The sequence below is a fragment of the Puma concolor genome, chromosome A3 (genome assembly GCF_028749965.1).
Source record: "Puma concolor isolate L17-30 chromosome A3, mPumCon1.1.hap2, whole genome shotgun sequence".
In the NCBI taxonomy this organism is placed as follows: Eukaryota; Metazoa; Chordata; class Mammalia; order Carnivora; family Felidae; genus Puma; species Puma concolor.
The window spans coordinates 119,755,488-119,769,670 of record NC_141669.1 but is presented as its reverse complement, the minus strand read 5'-3'; the positions used below and the strand labels follow the sequence as shown (position 1 = coordinate 119,769,670).

Here is a 14,183-nt window from a genome sequence, read left to right as displayed (position 1 = left end):
GGCAGGAAGCAAGACAGACACACTGCCTTCTGCCCTGTGGCTCCCTCATCGCCTCGGGATGCCTGGCGACACGCTTCTATTTTATTTATCAGACCCTTACATGGCATTTAGCATATGCAAATCCTCATTAGCTGGGTACAAATATCCGCACATAAAACAGGCTTAGGGAAGGGAAGTAACTTGCCCAAGGTCACACAGCTAACAAGAGACCAGCTGAGATTTGAACCCCAGAGGCCGGTCCGGCTCCGGAGTCTCCACTCTTCATTCTTAGTCTCTGCCGCCTTCCCAGAAATGGAGTCCCTGAGTCAAAGGGCTGGATGGTGTTGGGATTCTTTGCTACATGTGGTTGAAATGGGGGAGGTTTGAGAGGGTGCCACTCCCCCCCGCCTCCCCTCCCCCCACTCAGCCCACCGTCTCCCCTCCTCCCCCCAAACAGGGACATACTGCTGTGGGCCCGTTCCGGTCCGTGCCATCAAGGAGGGCGACCTGAGCACCAAGTACGACGCGCCTTTTGTCTTTGCTGAGGTCAATGCCGACGTGGTGGACTGGATCCGGCAGGACGATGGGTCCATGCACAAGTCCATCAACCACTCCCTGGTCGTGGGGCTGAAGATCAGCACTAAGAGCGTGGGCCATGACGAGCGGCAGGACATCACCCACACCTACAAGTACCCGGAGGGTAGGTGCCCCGCTCCTCGGAGCCTTCAGCACCGCCTTGCACACAAGCAGCTCATTTCACCAAAGCCAGCGGGCTTGCGTGGGCACGCGCACACGTGCGTGCACCTGCGCTTTCTTTGGCAGCCTGTGTACGATAATGACCTGTGGGTTACTCTCCATTTTATTTTCTTAAAAAAAAAAAAAAAAAGCACACCGGGGAGGGGCGCCTGGGTGGCTGAGTCGGTTGAGCCTCCGACTTCGGCTCAGGTCGCGATCTTGTGGTTCACGGGTTTGAGCCCCGCGTCAAGCTCACTGCTCTCAGCGCAGAGCCCCCTTCGGATCCTCTGTCCCCCTCTGTCTCTGCCCCTCCCCTCCTACCCCCTCTCTCTCAAAAATCAATAAAAATTAAAAAAAAAACTTTAAAAAGAAAAAAGCACCCTGGGAGACAGTGGTAGACGATTATTCATTTAGGAAAAGAATTCTGTATTCCATAATAGGATTCCATTTGGTTTTTGAAGCCTGGCTTTTTTGGCTGGTTTGACTCAAATAAATCTGAAGGGATGACAGTTATGTAGGAGAGGCATGCATCTGAACAGCAAAATTAATGACGTCTGTGCTGTTCATTAACAGTATTTATCGTAGTGGCATCTACAACTGAAAATGGGCAAATCCCACTTTTTTTTTGTAATTGCAACATATCTGGCCTAGAGAGGCTCGAAAGTCCAGAGGGCCAAGGAAGAGAGATGCCAGGAGCTCTGTAGTGTTTATTCATGCAGTATTTCACACACGGCTGGGGAGGTGAGTGTGACGATAGGTGGGTAAGGAGAGAGAAATGGAGCGAGAGAAACTTAGCTTCCGTCAGAGACAAAGATGAAACTGCTTTCTGCATCTCATGTTAAATCAGTAGCGGCAAAAAAAGAACACAGCTTATGTTGAAAATTGCTTTTGAGCACATCCAACAGCCAGTTCAACACAGTAGATGTTCTCTAAGCATCTACTGTGTGCCAAGCACAGGGTGTATTCACAGAGGTCACAGACACCATTGCCCCTGCCTCCATCTGACTCCCACGGACTTCCCAGCGCTGGCTGGGGGGTGTGGGTGATAAATGGCCATGCCTTAGCCGGAAGGGACAAAACAGAAGGAAAAGGTGCTTTCCGTGGTCTCTGAAAGGTCTAGAGCTGATGGTTGGGTGGGAGACATAGATACGCACCCAGCGACACTGGGGACAAATCTAAAAGGAACGGGGCGGGGGGAGGGGGGAGTAAATAGCGCACCAAAAAGGGGAGCTCCGCAGGTAGGGAAAGGGAGGGAAAAGATCTCAGGCAGAAGTAATCCCTGTGCCAACACTTGGAGGGGAGAAAGTTTGCATTGTATTACTGTTTAGTACCCACCGAGCACTGTCATAGGCTTTGGGTACGGCAAAAAGATAAGTAAAATACACTCTTAGTCTTTGAGCAGCTCAAGAGGGCAAGTACATAAAGAGAAAGCAACTTGGTTAAATAAAAAGCATGATAGGGGCGCCTGGGTGGCTCCATCGGTTGAGCGCCTGACTCTGGCTCGGGTCATGATCTCACGGTTTGTGAGTTCAAGCCCCGCGTCGGGCTCTGTGCTGACAGCTCAGAGCCTGGAGCCTGCTTCGGATTCTGTGTCTCCCTCTCTCTGCCCCTTCCCTGCTCACGCTCTGTCTCTCAAAGATGAAGAAACGTTAAAAAAAAAATTTTTTTTTTTTTAAAAAGCATGATAGGCAATAGGTACCCGTGAGACTCCAGAAGGCGTTGTGATTCATTCACCCTGCGGAAAGAGCGGTCGGAGAAGGCTTCCTGGAGGAGGAGGTGGGGGGTGGGGATAAGGATTTGGGGCTGGGTCTTGAGGGATGTATAGGAGTTTACTTGTGGGAAGTAAATAAAATACTCTTTCATCCTCCTGGCGCAGAAATGTAGACAAGGGGCTCCTTGTGGCTGCCCTGAGTCCCCGGGACCCTGAACGTCGGCCTGCCCTGTGCCAGCCTCCTTATCCTTGGTCCCTATTTCAGCTCTAATGGAGCTCTCTCCTCCCTCCTCACAGGGTCCCCAGAGGAGAGAGAGGCCTTCAAGAGGGCCAACCACCTGAACAAGCTGACTGATAAAGAGAACACCGGGATGGCCATGCGGATCCGCGTGAGCCAGAGCATGAGTATGGGCAGCGACTTCGACGTCTTCGCCTACATCACCAACAACACCTCCGAGGAGCACACCTGCCGCCTCCTGCTCTGTGCCCGCACCGTCAGCTACAACGGGATCCTGGGGCCCGAGTGCGGCGCCAAGGACCTGCTCAACCTTTCCCTGGCGCCTTTCTCCGGTAAGGCCCCATGTTCCTGGAGCACTTACTGACCACCAACCCCCAAGGCACGAGGTCGCATCCTGAGCGCTGGGCATGTGCAGTTTTCTTCCCCTGGGTCAGGCCCTGCCCAAGTACTTTGTAACTAGCAACCCATTTCATTCTTCATCGGAGGTGGCTTCTCGCCTTGCCGCATTTTTCGGGTGAGGAGACTGAGCACGGAGAGGTGACGCAGCTTTCCCGAGGCCACACGGTTAGGGAGTGACAGGACTGGGGCTTGAACCCGTGCTCTTAGCAACTGTACTGTTTTGTCCCGTCTCATCTTCACGTGACCTTCGACTGCTTTCCCGGACTCTCTACTGCCTGCTTCCAGCTAATTCCTTCCCTCGGCCTCCAGTACTGCCCGTGCCACGGCCCCTGAGAGCACCTCCCAGTCTCCTCTTTATCAGCCAGCTTGTTCAGGGGGTTGGCCCTCCACACAGTGCCACCTCCTGGTTTCTCTATCTTGGGTCCCCCATAGGCACTCCTGGAGACTCACGCCCAGAGCAGACCGTCTATCAGGGTCCCTAAGAATGGGTGAAGCCCTCAGGGGCAGAGCCAATGGCACCGGAGCTGGGCCCCAACACTCACGGCTGCCCAAGCACATGTTCCGAGGCCAGCCGGACCTGGCTTTGCCCCTGGCCTCCCCCACCTTCTAGATGTACAAGCTTGGACAGGGTGAGCCTGCTCCCTGAGCCTCCAGTCATACTCATCAGTCAGGGGGTCAGTAACACGTCCCTCCCGATGGGCCACTGTGAGGACCGAAGGAGACCCCGTGCTCAGGAAATACCTGGAAAGTGTAAAACTGATCGTGGGGAGGCAGAGAGGCCGTGTGGGTCTGTCCCGAACACCTGCCGTGCCAGACGACGGCCTCAGTGCCGGGCTCCGCGGGTCCTGAGCCCCTGCCAGCCTTGATGGCATGCAAAGGACCCAGCCCTCACCTCTGCATCCGGGCCCCGAGTGTCGGGGGCAGGGGTCCATCCCTGTGCCGTGGCCAGGACCCCCGAGTTCTGGTCCCCACCACTCTGTCAATGGGCCATGGGCTCCTGGGTATTTGTCTTCTCCGTTCCAGGCATCAAGTCCCCCACTCGCACAAAGGCTGGCTGGTGTTTGAAGAGTCGCGCCAGCCCCTCTGTGTGAACGTACACCCGTCAGGTTCTTCTCATGCTCAGAACCACTTGAAAGGCAGGAAGTGTCTTTCCTGGAATGTATGGCACGAGATGAACTGCAGCCCGGGCCAGGGATGCTAGAATAACTTCCTTCCTATTGAGTCACCCTTTGCCTCCCAGTTACCATCTGGGCCCCTGGAGCATTGTTCTTCCAGAGCTCAGCCAAGCCTGTCGGTGTTTCTCATCATCCTGGGGATGTGGTCACAACAGAGCGGTCCATCCCGCCTCGGAGACCCTCCCGTTCCGTGAGGGGCACAGCCTGCAGCGGGGAGGGGAAGAGGTCCTGTGTGTTGCCCTCAGGCTGCAGGCCCAGTCTAGGGTGCCTGACCGAGGCCTCCAATGCCAAGCTCAGCCCGAGATAGCCGCTTTGGTGACCCCACACTTTGGCCGCCTTGCTTGTTATTCTTTGATGATAAGATCTGGGGACTTTCCATGTGCTAATTAATGGACAGGAAACCAGATGCAGGACAGGGAACAGAATCCAGTCATCCCCACCCTTGCCTCCTTGCATTGCTTCTCTCCCTTCCCCTTCCTGCCCCCACCCGCCCTCTCTCTCCTCCCCTCTCCCCTCCAGGTGGGTCACTGGGAGTGCAGCCACTGTGGCCTCTGTGACCACGCCCAAGGTACCTTCTAGAACAGGGCAAGTCATGTAAGGAATGACTGAGACTGACCACACAGGTTTTCTTCTCTCAGCCATCATCTGGCCCAAGGCCAAGGCCCTGGTCCCTGGTCCCACCCTAGCTTCAGCCTTCTGGAAAAGTCAACAGTTGGGACCACGTCCTCTAAGTTCCTGGAGGGCAGTGTTTTCCTTCTTTCCCGTATACCTTTCCAGAATTTCCAGTCAGTTCCACCAGGCCCTGACCCAGGGATTTTCACTCCTTTCTGTCTTTTTTGGCAGAAGGTTGGGGTTTCTTCCCCCACGTCATCCGCTCAGAGGTTGGGGCCGATTCACCCTGGGATTGAGCAGCTGGGGCGCGGGGCACGCTGGAGCCTAGACCTTAACTGGCAGGAAGAAGGTGGTTGTCTGTCGGGCCCTCACAGTCCTACGGATGCCCTGCAGGGAATGTCTCAGCGGCGCTCCTGGGCCCAGCGCCCCCCCACCTTCGCCCATCTCGGGTCTCCGCCAGAGCCGTCAGTAGAAAGAATACCTAGCCGGAACCGAACAAGCATGACTTGGCTTGTATTCATTTTTGCCAGTTACCTTCTATTTATAGTACATGACCCTGGTTTGCCGCACAGAACGTAAAGTGCCCCTAAGCAAGAAAGGTTGAGAAGTATTAAGCGAGTGGATGGAGAGAAAAACACTGTGCAATTGATGAGGCAATACTCAGATGTATAAAAAGTTCCGAGACTGGCTGGAGCCTAGTGGGGGAGGGAGGGGACAGATGGCGGGAACAGAGACAGCGGCATCTCCCATCGTGGCCCTGCGACAGCCAGCGAGGAGAGGTTGGCTGGGCTCCCCTGAGCCCCAAGCCCCAAGCCCGGCCCTCCAGCGCTGCCCTTTCACAGGGGGAGTGGAAAAGGATGGCCACGGTTCTCTGCGAGGAAAAGACAAGCATTCGGTGGACCAGCCTGTGGATTCTCAGCCCTGTGCTCCTCACACTGTTCTTGTCTGCCTCCCGCAAGCCGACCCCTAGTGCCCTGGTGCCTCAGTGGCGTCAGAGAAATGGGGCTAGAAACTACACTTCACCTCGCTGCTGCCGTGGGAGGCGTCGGCCCAGCTGGCTTCTTTCTCATCTCGTCATCACTGGGTGGTTTTTGCTCTGCAATGACTTTTGCCCTTAGCTCCTCCCAGCCGCTGTCCCAGGGAACAGAAGAGGACCAGAGAGGGGAAGTCACCTCCCCGGGCTCACACAGCCAGTCAGCGGCCGAGCTGAGCCGGGGCTTCCTTACTGGCACAAGTGTTTCTTCATCTGTAAAATGGGTGCAATCCCACCAACTTCATGGAGGGAAACTGAGGTCCCGAGAGGTGAAGCGACTTGCCCGGCATCGCCAGTTAGCAAAGGCGCAGAGGCGAGATTAGAACCCAGGCCCGTTGGAGCTCCAACACTTTCCCTACCGGAAGTTCTGCCTGCACCGCCCACCCCCCCCCCCAGCTCCTCCCTGGGAACCCCACAGCCCGGGCAGGTGGGGGAAGGGGGGGATCTGCCCATTCGTTCACTAGTTATGTGGCCTCAAGCACATTCTTTCCATTCTCTGTGCCTTGTGGAGATGCTGTCGGAGAGGTGGGGGCCGTGATTCAGCGGTCACGAGTGCTCTCCCCTGTCCCCTCCTGCAGAGAAGAGCATTCCCCTTCGAATCCTCTACGAGAAATACTGTGACTGCCTGACCGGGTCAAACCTCATCAAGGTGCGGGGACTCCTCACTGAGCCGGCTGTCAACAGCTACCTGCTAGCTGAGAGGGACATCTACCTGGAGAATCCAGAAATCAAGATCCGGGTAAGGGCTTGGCTGGGCAGGGTGTGGGGGGCTGGGCGGGGCCCCAGGACAGGCCGCCCACGCATGCACGTGCCACATCCCTGCCATCTCAAGATCTCTGATGCCCCGGGCTTCCTCAAATCCTAACTTCGTCAAAGGAAAGCATCGTGAGGCCAAAAGAGTTTGGGACTCAGACTTCTAGAAATGAATCCTAGAATCTCAGAGTGGTAGGGTGGTGGGATTTAGGGATCTCAGAACCGTGGACCCTTGAAAGCTAAACTCCTAAGGTAAGATCCCCAGGCCCCGGGGCCCTGGTGGGGCAGGGAAAAGCACAGACCGTAGAACAAGGGAGACACTTTACATATCCCCCCAAGTCGTGTGGAGCCTCGCTGCCGGTCTGTGAAGGAGACCTGGGCAGGTACCAATATCCAGGTTTCCTAGATGAAGAAACTGAGGCACAGAGGCGGGGAGTGATCATGCCAGAGCTCAATCAAACAAGGAGCCAAATTGCAGCGAATGCAGAGATGGCCCAGCCGGGACTCTGCCTGCCCTGGAGGGGCGCTGGGCCCCTCTCCCTCGGTGCTGCCCCTGACACCTGTCCTGTACCCTCTTCCAGATCCTGGGCGAGCCCAAGCAGAAACGCAAGCTGGTGGCTGAGGTGTCCCTGCGGAACCCGCTCACCACGCCCCTGTCAGACTGCATCTTCACCGTGGAGGGGGCCGGCCTGACCGAGGAGCAGAAGGTCGTGGAGATGTAAGGACCGGTCACTCCAGCTTGGGGGCCTGGGAGCACGGGGCAGGTGCTAATGGAGGGGGGGGCCGCCCTGCCCTATAGCTCCCTCCTCTCATCTCCCACACACCCGCGTGTCCACTCCCAACCCCCTTAGGGACACTTGCCACCCCTGCACCCTCTCTGAGCACCCACACCCCTCTAGCTGCTTTCCAGGCCCGCGTCTTCACAAACCTCAACCGGTAACACATTCAGTCACTAAGCGCCCGCCTCTGGACACACGGGTCCTCCATTTACCTTGAATGTGTACCCGTGTGCCCTTGTGGGTGAATCCTCATAGGGACATATTTGCATATGTGCACGTGAGCGTAGACACTGTATTTTTACTTTTCTGGTGCAACGTAACTGACACGCAGTGAATAACACAAATCACGTACGTACAGCTCAGTGCATTTTCACACGTGTGGCCCGCCGAGCATACCCACTCTTACCCCCAAGCACACACACACACACACACACACACACACACACACGGGCCCCTCTTCACGCGAGAGGCAGATGGCCCAGGCTCTTAGAGAGAGGAGAGTGGGGCCTGTTTTATTCTCATCAGCATGAAGCTGTACGTGCACGGAGGCTCCGTGCGAAGTTCTCAGTAGACACATGTCATCCCTGGCCTGACCCCGCCACGGGGACCAGCCCGGGCCCTCCCCCCGTCCTCACCCTCTTGCTCCTTCCCTCCACAGCCCGGACCCCGTGGAGGCGGGGGAGGACGCCAAGGTGAGGGTGGACCTGCTGCCACTCCACGTGGGCCGCCACAAGCTCGTGGTGAACTTTGAGAGCGACAAGCTGAAGGCCGTGAAAGGCTTCAGGAATGTCATCGTTGGTCCCGCCTAGGGGCCGGGTGCCCGGCCCCACCTCAGCCAGCTGAGAGCCCCCAGCTTGACCCCGATTTTTGTTCCAAGCTAATGAGCAAAATTTGCCCCTTCTTGGGCCCCGGGCCCCGGGCCCCAGACCCCAGAGTCTGCGGGGACTCTTTGGAATGGAATGTATTCCTGCCTCCTCTTGTGGTTCCCCACCTCCCTTTACCTGTGAAGATTGTTCTGTGACTCCACAGTGGGAGCCAAGACTGGCTGCCTGGGCCTGGGGTGGGGGAGGAGCGGGGACCCATGCCTCCCTATGCAGCCCAGATGCCACTGAAAAGCCACTGACTACCCATCCTATTGTTTGATTTACTCCGGCGCCCCTTGGAGCAGGCGAAAGAGAGACCGTGCCCACTGACCAGATCCCAAACGATGCACAGGCCCCAGGAGCCCTCGGGGAGACCCAGAGCAGGCACAGGTGGAGTCCCAGGAAAGGCCAGCCCTGAGTTCCCTCCACATCCCAGCAGGCCTGGCCCAAAAGTCCCCCCACCGCCATCGTGAGGCGCCTACTATGTGCCGGGCACGCCCCGTCTGGCTGATGCTCACGCAGCTCCCAACCCATTTAATCACCACGGGAAATCACCGAGTGGGAGCTGCTTTCTTGACCAAGAGACTGGGGCCCAGAGAAGGGAGGAGGCCCACGCTGCACCAGCGAGGTATTTGCAAGCCTGGGGAGTAGGAAGACGCTGGGACAGAGCCCAGGACTTCTGACTCTGAGTCCGGCCTCCCGTTCACGGTGCCGGCGCTGACCTGAGAATATCAAAGGGACCATTTGGGACCTGATCCAAAAGGGTGCAGTTGGGGTGAGGTGGGGAGGAGAATTGGAGGGGTCTGAGTCTCAGGTTTGAGCCCCAAGTTCAGCCAGCTGCTGCCTTCCCTCTCTGGGCCTCAGGCTCCTCCCTGGGCGATGGAGTGGCTGCACCAGCTCCTGTGCAAGATTCCGGAGCCTTACAAGACCGAGCCTTACAAATGATAGCAAGCCCTACTCCCTGGCTCCCCGGAGCCCGAGGCCACCAGATGTCTCGGAGTGTGAAACCCTGACCATGACCGCCTCCCCGCCCCCAGCCCTGCCTGGGGGTCCCCCATCTGTGCCCAGGCACCTTCCTTCAGACCACGGTTTTGGGGAAAAGAGCCCCAGGGGCCCCTGTCCTACCCACGAGCCTGCACACTGCAATGCGTAGACTTCACGAGAGACTTAGCTGCCCATGCTGGTCACTAACCGACAAGGTTGGCATCTCAGTTGCCACCTTTTGGCAGGGCTAGGGCCCAGGAGTACAGCCCCTGCCCTGAGGAAGCTCCAAGAGCCCCTGAGCTGTCATCTCTGACTTTATCCCCCGCTCTCTCCACGTGACTGGGCAGGAAGAGGAACGAGGGAGAATTCTCTATCTGGGGCGCGGTCACAGCCTCCAGGGCCCGGAAAATCCCAGCGAGGGACATGGAGAAAGTCATGCTGTTGCACACGGAACTTTCTGCTTTGCATAGGAAAGAAACACAAAATGAGCCGACATATCTATGTTCTCACAAATGTGCCTCTAATTCTCTGTGGCTTTATAAACACTTTAGGGTTCCAGGCAGGCAGTAGATATGCTTTTGAGCCACAAAGACTGAGCACTGAAATAAAATAGTTTACTTTGCACATTCAAACAAGGTCTGGTCTGGTTCTTTTACACTTTTGAGGAGGGGAGGTAGGTGAAGTCACTCGCATTGCGACCAGCCACCTCCTGCCTAGGAACCTTTCCTCGGCCTCGGCCCCTCCCCCAGGTCTAAACTTGACAGGCATTCGACGTTCTACCCAGTTTGGCTCTGTCTCTAGCTTCTTCTCCCAACAAATCATGTTTGGGTCACGATAAACTTCCCAAAGCCCTCAAAAGACCCTGTGCACCTCTTAGCTTTGGCATGGGTATTCCCTGAGCCTGGGGTGCCCTTCTTCCTTAGCCATCTGGCAAACTCCTACTCATCCTACAGCGCTCAACACCAAAGTCACTTCTTCTATGAAGCCTTCTTAGATTTCTTCTCAGCCTCCCAGAACCCTGGAACATGAACCAATTCAAACATTCATCACAGTGAATTTTGGTTCCATGTTGGTCTATCTGTCCCCCTCCCCATCCTATCTGAAGTTTCTCTCTCTCTTTTTTAATGTTTATTTTTGAGAGAGAGACAGAGTGAGAGTGGGAAAGGGGCAGAGAGAGAGGGAGACACAGAATCTAAAGCACAGAGCCCCATGCGGGGCTCGAACTCACAAACCGCGAGATCATGCCCTGAGCTGAAGTCAGCCGCTTAACCGAACGAGCCACCCAGGCGCCCCTGAAGTCAATCTCTTAAATGGACTCCGGTGAATGCTGAATTGATGAACCGATGTATTTCAACTCAGCTCCCGTAGGACCAGTGCTTATTTCCAAGAGAAACGTCATGTGGGCCACAAACGCAAGCCATGTATGTAACGTAAATTTTTCTAGTGGCCACGTTAAAAAGAGTGAAAACAATCAGGTAAAATCTGTCTCAATAGTGTATTTTATTTAACCTAGTATGTCTGAAATATTGTGCCAACATGTAATCAATCTGAAAAATATTCGTGAGATATTTTACCTTCTTATTTGCACAGTAAGTCTTTGAAATGTGGTTTCTATTTTACATGGACAGCCCAGCTCAGTTTGGACTGGCTGCGCTTCAGGTTCTTGAGAGCCACAGGTGGCTTCTGGACTGTGATTCCGAGAGTACGGGAACTTGGTCACCCATCTCACTCCCCACTGACCAGCCGCTAATAAATGTTTGTTGATTGAAGAAGCGATAGACGACGGTCTCTGCCCCCAGGGGACGCGTGTTGAAACGCACAGGAAGCGCCTAGAAGAGAAATCGGAATGAAAACATGACATCACACGTTCTGGGTACTGACTCCTTCTGTCCCTTGAAAACTATAACTTGTTCCGGCCTAGACGGCCTGAACGTTTTGTCAATTAGTGACCAGCTAGAACACAGAAAACTGCTGGGCTATTTCGGGCTGAGGGGATGAGGGAAATCGGTTCCAAAGGCATCCGAAGTGCAGGAAGAGTAGAAGGGAGACGGACTGTTACAAGGCAGCTGCCATCCAGAACAGTCCGAAGCCCCCAAGCCAAGCGGGCGCTCACCACCTACTTTCTGGAGGCGCTCTCACCGCGGCCCTGGAACCAGTAGAACTGATGGGAGTCTGTGAAGTCCGCTCAAGTCGGCCTGGCCGTGGCGGGAGGTAGAGGCAGGCTGGCATCTCTCGTACTCCTGCTTTCTCCCCGCTGGCAGATCCCATCCAGAAACTTGCTGGCAAGGGACTCTGGAGAATATCACGTTCAGGCTTCCAGCCCCCACCGGATAACAGATGGCCAAGCAAGGGGGTGGGGGGGTGGGGGGTGGGGATGGTGTGGAGCCGCTGATGCCTATCAGCTGTTCCCTCTGCTAAGAAGAGCTTTACCATCATCTCTGCCTAAGGAACTCTTAATCAGCCTGCAGAACCCTGCTCCAAGGAGGCCTCCTCTGTGAAGTCCTCCTGGACTGTGGCCAATGGCCTCAACCTCTGGTTCCCCGGGGTGTATCATAGGTAGCTTTTGCAATACTCGGCAGCCCGGGTTAGGAACAGCCGTTCGAGTGCCCGGCCCAAGTTCTGGAGCACCCCAAGAGCAGAGTCAGGGCACGCTCCCTACAAGGGGGCCACCGAGTGGACTCGGGACTGTCGACTGGGCCTCCCTCCTGAAAAGCAAAGGCAAGGTGCCTCGGCAAAGCCGGCCGGTGCTGAACAGATTCAGAGGCCTCTCCCGACCAGGCCCCCGTGCCTGTCCCACCCCTGAGAGCTCACTAGCCACGAACCCAGGAAGAAGAAAGGCCCTGCTGTTCGTGTAGGCCCATTTAACAGACAAAGCAGATGATCCTGAGATCCGGCTCCCCAAACCAGGGGAGGCATGAGTCTGGGTCCCTACAGTCCAATGCTGTGCACCGTGCCACGGCAGCTCATAGCCCTGGGGTCGGAGAGCTGGGCTCTGGAGTCAGACGGACGCGGCATCAAAGCCTGACTCTGCCACAGATGTCACGGTGTGGTTTCAGGCAGGTTCTCGGCCTCTACGTGTCTCCACTTTCTTATCTGCTGAATGGGGACGAGAGGGGGTATGCTCTCCCGAGCAGTATGCAGGCTCAGTAAAATTGTGCCCATAAAACAGCTGGCTCCCAGCACATTATAATCCTGACAGCCAGCTCTACTCCAGGGTCGGGAACCTTCACGTGCACGGAGTTATTTCCTCCTCAAACAGCCCCAACCGGATGCTGCCCCCATTCTACAGGTTTTATGGTCACAGAGATGGGACTTGAACCCGGGCAGCCTGCCTTCCCCAGGACACAGCCTGGCCCAGAGGAGGGCCTCATGTGTACCCAAACCCTCCCTTCCCACGGTGTTCCAGGACGAATGCAGCAGAGCCCTTCACACGAGCCCCGACGGTCCTCAGCGGGGATCTGATTGGGTTCATCTTCCCACCCCGAAAAGTCCCTCTCCTCTCCAGCTGCTCTTGCTTACCTTGGATGCCTGCCAGCTCACCCCTCAGGCCTCAAGCTGAGCCGAGAATAACAGAACTTTGAGAGAGTCCAAAAGGGAGGAGCCTCGGGAGGAGGGCCAGGCGGGTGCCTCCTAGAATCACACGCACCTTGGGGCCAGGACGGGTCAGCACATACCCTCTCCCGGCCTCCCCGCTTCCCTCCCCCACAGGCCTGGGCAGATACACAGACACACACGCCCGGGAGACTGTGAAGCTTGGAATTCTGTTTCAAGAAGAAAAGCCCAAAGAGGCTCATTAAAAGCAGAAGCGATGAAAAAAAAATGACGGTTCGCCCAGCCTTGAGGACAGGGGATCTATAACGACACCCAACAATACAATGAATCTCACAGACCTCAGGTTGAGCAAAAGAAGTGACCACAAAAGACCGTGAGCTACGTAGCTGCGCTCACATGAAGCTCATGAACGGGCGGAACTCTTTTCCCTGGTGGGGCAGACTGGACTAGAGCTCAAGCGCGATGGGGGCGGGGGTGCGCGTGAGGATGGGGTTTCGATTTCCTTCATCCGGGCGCCGCATACACAGGTACGTTCACCTATGCACACGCACCGGTGGTCTTTTTGCATGTAGGGCTTACTTCGATAAAAGTTCAAAAAAACACAGTGCTCAAAGATTCTAAAATTAAGTCCAAAGGGGGATGGAGAAAAGGGACTTAGCCTCCTGAGTTCTCTCTTTTTCTTCTTCCAGGTGACGAGATTGCGAGGCTTAAGCAAGATGCTTCGTGTGTAAATACAAGACTGTCGGGGCGGGGATCTTGTGTGTCTCCTTTGCTATGAACAGTGCGTGGCCCCTCAGCCACCAAGGGGAGTATTGAATGCGTGGACGTAAGCTGTGCTTTTATGATCTCAGCTAATCCTCAGGATGGACCATAGAGATTACCGTCCGATTTCCCAGAGGGGGAAACTGATTGAGAGATGTAAAATAGCTTATTCGGTGACCTAGCAAGTTGATGGCAGAGCAGGAGTTAGAATCCAGTTGGCTCTCCCGTGCATCCTACGGAAGACTCTGAAAAGTGAAAGGGAGGACTTGGTCCCCAGACCCCGGACACTGGAAGTGGCAAGCCTCCCCGCCGTCACCACCCCCACCCCCACCCCAAGGTCTGAGACAGCCAGAGCCAGAAGCCTGAGCTCATAACCACAGAGTTACCACAGGACCCAGCAATTCCCCTCCTTGGTATATACCCAAGAGAGCTGAAAACATGTCTACGCAAGAAGATGTGCATGAATGTTTACAGCTGCATTGTTCACAATAGCCAGAAAGTGGAAAGAACCCAAATGCCCATCAACTGATCAATGGATAAATAAAATGTGGTATCCCCACACGGTGGACTGTTGTTCGACCATAGAAAGGAACCGAGTCCCCATAACA

General features: G+C 55.7%; 1 protein-coding gene across 1 annotated transcript in view; it reads left to right on the top strand.

Annotated features, from left to right (window-relative positions):
* TGM2 (transglutaminase 2) overlaps positions 1-9,896 on the top strand; it is a 31,922-nt gene extending 22,026 nt beyond the window's left edge. The window contains exons 9-13 of the mRNA XM_086702170.1: positions 437-679; positions 2,723-2,995; positions 6,461-6,621; positions 7,217-7,353; positions 8,073-9,896. Of these exons, the coding sequence (XP_086558296.1) occupies positions 437-679; positions 2,723-2,995; positions 6,461-6,621; positions 7,217-7,353; positions 8,073-8,223 (965 nt within the window). The 3' untranslated portion in view covers positions 8,224-9,896. The remainder of the gene's footprint in view (positions 1-436; positions 680-2,722; positions 2,996-6,460; positions 6,622-7,216; positions 7,354-8,072) is intronic.
* Positions 9,897-14,183: the final 4,287 nt, after the last annotated feature.